Here is a 6,275-nt window from a genome sequence, read left to right as displayed (position 1 = left end):
CCTGATTGGTGACACAGTTTTGCGGCAGCCCCAGCTAACACCTGACTCCAATAATCACCTAATCATGATTTTCAGTTTAAAATGCAATTTTGGCATGTAACTACATAGTTCAGCCCTCCAGTTCGTTGCTATAAAAATGCTATTAAAAAAAAAGCTATAAAATGTTTGGTAGCAATTATTAGACATAGGTTACAAAACTTCGTTCAAATAAAGTGTTTTACCCCAAAAAACTGTAGCATATTAGCCTACCTAACTTCCTCTAAAATATGTCGAGCCTCCTTTAATTTGGCAAACTATGTTCCACCTTAAAACAAAATGCTCCATTGGGTTGTCTCGCTCTGCCCCAGTCCTGTCACTGCCGGACTTCCACTGTTTTGAACTAGACTCATGAGAGAAACTTAGCCCATAGGAATTTAGATTTTTAAAGCATAAGAAACGCAATGCAAATCTTGTAAGGCACAATTTGCCGAACCAATACAGAAGGCCTCGACACCTAATTGCAATGGCCGTTTCCTACAGCAGTTGTTAGGACAACACGGGCAAGTTGGTAAAACTGCGTAACGTTATATGCTACGTTTTGTAGAAGCTGGCGACATTAACGTTATTAATTAAGACTTCCAGAATATGGTATATTAGGCAACACTTTATTTTGTGCGGGTGATAATAACTGCTGTGTGATGCTACATTGTTTATTGTTGTCTGAATTGGTTGTTACACAGTAGCCTACTAGCCCGTGACGCGCAGTCTGTCAACATGAACTTTGATCCTCCTTAACTGTATTGTCTCATTTCACAATTTAAGCTACTTACTAACGTTATATGTCGGTGTCGCTTTGTTGAGAGGAAATTTCTTTGCAATTTTGACAGGATGACGGAAAAAGCAGCGACGCCTATGCTTTTGCTTCACCCGTCCAGGGGACTAATCGATGAAAAGTTCAGTTTAATCGTCCAAAATCTGTCGCAAATTCAAGATATCACCTTGCACGCGCTGATCCACTCAGATGATGGCGACTACTGGGAGGCCTTTGGCCACTATGTTAGTGATGCTACAGGACTTGTAAATGGTAGGCTACTTGTATTTAATGTCACACATTTTCATTGAAGTTTGTTTGTACTGTTATCAATAATTTTAAGAGTTCAATTCATATTTAAAACCCTCTCACATAAACTACCCAAATATCTTTACAGTTGCCAATGATTCAAGTTTAGGAGGGACATATGATGGCGTGGAACCCATGGGACTGTTGTGGAGCATGAGACCAGTACCTGGCAGTAGAATTGGACTCAGGTAAACTGAAACTCCACCCTAAAAATAATACATTGATAAAGTTGTAATTTTGTCATCAAAGGCCACCAGTTGAATTATAAACAATGTCTTGTAATTTTAGGTTGAGGAAGAAAGAGGTCCACACTCCCATGGTGGTGCACATCTCTGTGTACAGGGGACACGTGAGTCAGGGGTTCAGAGAGCAGGTGGCCCTGGCGAGTGTCGTCACAGAGCGCTGGTACATGGCCCCTGGAGTCCGCAGGGTCGACATCACAGAGGGAGGGGTCACAGGGACCCTGTTCCTGCCACCAGGTATGTCATAGTTTTTAGCTACATACACCTCACTTTCAATAATTACAATTAAAATCATCCAAAGATATGATTTAGGTATGATTATCATAAGAGGAGTGCATATAGCCCAGGTCTGAACAGACCATGTTGTGTTGGAAGGACCCGGGCCCTTCCCTGCCCTGTTGGACCTGTGGGGTGGGGGTGGCGGTCTGGTGGAGTATCGCTCTGCCCTCCTGTCGTCGCATGGCTTTGTCTGTCTGGCCCTGGAGTACATGACACCCCGGACCTCTGGGGGCTCAACCTCTCATGTGGGGAACGAATACTTTGAGGTACCAGTATATGTTACTAGACCACTGCATTTTGGATGATCTGCACTGTCATATTTAGTGTCACAGGTGCCTCAAATGACAGTGATCAACTGATATATAGCATATATTTTACTTTCACAAGGTGATATGCTCTGCATATGGTGTATTCTTATTCAGGAAGGAAGTTATAAGCTCTAGGTAATTAAACCCACAAAGCTCATCCAAAGGTTCGTTCACCTTGTCTGTGCAACCAATCCCTTGCGCAACCAACACATTCAACTGTTATTTGTAGGAACTGACATTGGATTTTGTTCTTATCTTAATAGTGTGTTGTAAAATGTGTCATTGGGTTACGTATGTTGAAGTATGAACCTTAAAGAAAACGTGACGAGACAACTAGACCTATTTCCTACAATAAAAAAAGTATGAGAAATGTATGCACTCACTACTAAGTCGCTCTGGATAAAAGCGTCTGCTAAATTACTCAAATGTAACCTTCTCCCATTTTTATGGTACTTACATTAATATTTAATAAAGTTATTACTACAGTAATAAAGAAACAGAATATCCTGTGTCAAAATATGACTGCTGTGGTAACAATTTCAAATCAAGTTTTGTACGACTTAGTAAGTGGCCTTGCACGAGCCTTGGTTTGTGCGAGCCGGAACGACTCATAGGGCAGGAGCCTACTATATCTCCTGTTTCTGTAGCGTGATACACCCCCTTGACGGGACGCTAGTCTATCGCAGGGCCTTACCCCCAATCTATCTCCTTATCTCCTTAATGCTGAGGGCCAAGCAGGGACGCATCGGTTACCATTTTTACAGTTATTGGTATGACTTGGCCAGGGATCGAACTCCCAACCTTCCATTCTCAGGGCGGACACACTAACCACAATTGTAGTTCATATGAAATGTTCTATTTTCCACTCTAGGCTGCGTTCACCGTTCTCAAACAGCACCCTCAGGTGTGTGGGGACAGGATAGCGATACTGGGCTTGTCCTTTGGGACCTCAGTGGCTTTGGGGATGGCCGTGTACTCCACTGTGATTCAGGTAGGAGAGTGCTCATACCGCACTGGCAGAATAATGTGGAGATGTGTGTATATATTTGTGTTTTTGTCTGTGTGTGTTTGTATTTCGGTGTCTTATACTGTTGGTCCTCTATCAGCCCAGGTGTTTGGTATGTGTGAGTGGCAGTCATGTCCAGCCGGTGAAAGGCTCACTCTCTGATGTCTTCAGTGAGATTAATAAGTATGTGTATTATCACGTGTTTAAAGATGTGTATACATTTGTGCTTCCACTTTGATCCTCTAATAATAATTCAATATAACTTACTCGTCTGTGTGTTTAATTTCCTAGAAACGTTCGTAACACTCGCTATGATGAGGAGAATCGAGTGATCTGGCGGGATCTGCTTCTACCCATTCCAACTGATCCAAACAAGAAAGTGGATGTGGGTTTAAATCAAACTGGATTTTACCCTGATTTTAACCTATACCCTCATTGTACTCACTTTATAGCTGTTCTCCCTTGTCTGTTTTGACTTTATAAGGAATGTAGCATTGTCTATCCCAATGGTTTACTGTTGTATCCTGGTTAGGTGGGGCAGCTGAAATGTCCTGTTCTAATGATTGTGGGTGAGGATGACCAAAACTGGCCTGCCACTGAGTCAGCAGAGGACGTGAGTACAGTTTTTAACAATGCTTGGATTGCTGCAGAAATATATATTATTAAAGTGGTTCTACAGTAATTTTTTACAGTATGTTTTTGATGCCCAACACTACTGTAAAACTGACAGAGTTCTTGTGCCTCCTCAGATGAAGCAGATGATGGAGAAAGCAGGGAACAGTCACCTGTTGACCACTCTGTCCTACCCTGGAGCTGGTCACCTGATTGAACCGCCGTATAGTCCTCATATCCGCGCCAGCAACTTCATGGTGGCTGGGACAAAACAGAAGTGTAATTTAACGTTGGTTGTGTGTGTGGTGTGTTTGTGTCCTTGTTATTATCAGAGACAGTTTTACAGTATCTTATTTGCTGTTTTGGGGATGTGCAATTTTCCACTGCTAATCGACAATACAACACACATTATCACAGTGATGTGGTTGCAATGACTCATTTGTCTGGAACTCTCGTCACACATTCTGTTTGTTTTGCCTGGAGATAGACAAATTACTCCCCGTTAATGTTTTACGAGGCAATAAATACAATTGAAATCAAGTACATTACATACTGTCAGTCTGAACAGCAATTTTAAAGTAATGGCTGTTTCCATGGCTATTTCTAGCAAACATATAGAAATGGGTTGTGTGAAGCAGTGGAATAATCACACTTGTTCTCTTGTTTGATGCTTCCCCTCCTGATTTGATTGCAGTGGTGGTTCTTTGGGGAGGTGAGACAGCGCCACACGGTCACGCACAGGAAGACTCCTGGAAGAAGATCCTTTCTTTTCTGGAGGAGCACCTATATCGAAGCACAGATGTGACCTCACCGTCAAATCTGTGACCAGGCCAGAGACACAGACATTTTATTTAAAAAAATTGTAATTATGACGTATCTTAATTCTCATCAGAGATGTGATGAAAAATAATTATGTTGACACAAGTGTGCGTGGGATTAAACCACAACTCATCGAGCCGATGTCCCAATCCAAATGTTGTCGTTCCTTTTCTCCTGGTTTTGGTGATCTACACGAGCCATAACGTTCAAAGATCGAGAAGATCTCTCAGAGTTGGTGCATTGTTTCAAATGTTTCATTCAGTTTTTCATTTCAAATTAAATAGACCTTGTCACTGCTTTCTTTCCAGTTTTACTGCTGTCACAAGCAATATTGCATCTAAACCTGATAACTTTTACTACTGTGCATTTCTACTTTTAAAAAGGCGCTATTACTAATAGGTTGTATACAATTCCTGTAAAATTGTCATCCCTGAATAAAGGAAAGCGTTTGAAAATGTAAGAACTCACCCCATTCCTTTTTTTTCATGGTCAGTTTCTATCTGAATATCAAATCATTTCTGGATAACAGTTAAGTATCTTACTGGGATTGTTTCCTTTTGACCATTTTAATATAAAACAAAGGCGCTATTCTCATTCACAAAATATCAAGAGGTTCTCGAGAGGTATCGATTCTCAAGCGACACTATTGTAATGTAAATTTACAAAATGATCACGTCTACCTCAGGAGGTCACGCACTCGCCCTAAAGTTGCCCCCCCCCTCCAAGCAGAGCATTGTAAACAGAATTCTTGTTCAGCCCAACAGTCATACAGTATAAATGGTAATAGCAGAGCAAAGTTTTTGAAACAACTGAAAAATATAGAAACTTTCCTAATATTTGAGACTTGTATTTGAAATTACAGTTACAGCTTTACAGCATGTTCCATTCTGAAATTGTCACAGTGGTAATCTGCACTGAGCCACGTAAAACTATGGAAGCGCATACCCGCTAGGCCGCGGGTATTTTGATACTATCATACAAATTGGATATGTTTTTTTAATTTGTAATATTGTGTGTTGATTTCAGAGGTGGCACCACAGGTCCTACAGTCAAATCAAAATCAAATTTTATTGGTCACATACACATGGTTAGCATATGTTAATTTGAGTGTAGCGAAATGCAGTCATGAGGGGCAAATTATTTTCCTGGGGCTCAGAGTTTTTCCTGATCTGGTAACCTAACCAACTCTGGACCCACATTGAACTGTATGACATAGTAATAAATCAACGGTAAAAAAAACAAATGTTTTTATATGAGCTATGATGGAACCAGATTATTTTTCTAATCAGGTCATATGGTTAAAGAAAGCATTTCAACCCTGTCAAACTGCAGCAACCTTTATACTTGTTCATATGAATTCTATTTTAAAACTAAACTAGGGGGGGGGGTCCTTAACCCAGACAAAGAGACAACAACTGCGATTGGACAATAGAACTAATAGGGCTGAGCTCGCTTTGTGTAGGCCTTTGCATCTGTAATAAATATTCATACAGTATGTCATTACTATTGTATTGATTGATTAATTCCTATCTATACTTTTGGATTAAATAGGCCTAGGTTGCCCAGCCACCCAAAATTTGAATATAAACCACATTTGATCACATTTTCTCAGAACACAAATAAATGGGCCTATTTTAGGCTAGAAATACATAACCTTACCGCTTTGTTTTTCTCCACGCCCAGATGGGATCAGAGCGCATAAGCTTCTCGTGGCTACCTGCAGCTGGGGTTGTTATTAGTAGGTTACAATTGATCAGACTGAAGCACAGGTGAATTGTGCACGAGTTGACAATTTATTTTGTGGGGGAGATGGGCTTCCAGATAATATAGCTCGGCAACCCCCCCAGTGAATTCACTTATACACACTTTGTCAGTCGCATTTTGCTTTTACCACATGTAATGATTTGCAT

At 40.8% G+C, this 6,275-nt stretch overlaps 1 protein-coding gene across 4 annotated transcripts; it reads left to right on the top strand.

Annotated features, from left to right (window-relative positions):
• The first annotated feature begins 336 nt into the window (after window positions 1-336).
• Window positions 337-4,828, top strand: LOC129855092 (bile acid-CoA:amino acid N-acyltransferase-like). Of its 4 annotated transcripts, none has more exons than XM_055922416.1 (11): window positions 337-539; window positions 867-1,063; window positions 1,188-1,287; window positions 1,388-1,578; window positions 1,717-1,886; window positions 2,800-2,919; window positions 3,035-3,117; window positions 3,226-3,319; window positions 3,467-3,547; window positions 3,684-3,825; window positions 4,241-4,828. In XM_055922416.1, exons 2-11 carry the CDS (start codon window positions 868-870, stop codon window positions 4,369-4,371), a joined length of 1,308 nt encoding a protein of 435 aa, XP_055778391.1. In that variant the 5' UTR covers window positions 337-539; window position 867; the 3' UTR covers window positions 4,372-4,828. The 4 variants fall into 4 exon arrangements, with proteins under 4 accessions (XP_055778391.1, XP_055778390.1, XP_055778388.1 ...); XM_055922415.1 differs by having other exon boundaries at window positions 337-543; XM_055922413.1 differs by having other exon boundaries at window positions 337-547.
• The last annotated feature ends 1,447 nt before the right edge of the window (window positions 4,829-6,275 follow it).

Source organism: Salvelinus fontinalis, chromosome 5 (genome assembly GCF_029448725.1).
Source record: "Salvelinus fontinalis isolate EN_2023a chromosome 5, ASM2944872v1, whole genome shotgun sequence".
NCBI classification, from domain to species: domain Eukaryota; kingdom Metazoa; phylum Chordata; class Actinopteri; order Salmoniformes; family Salmonidae; genus Salvelinus; species Salvelinus fontinalis.
The sequence above is the reverse complement of the archived record's forward strand: the minus strand, read 5'-3'. Positions and strand labels throughout refer to the sequence as shown.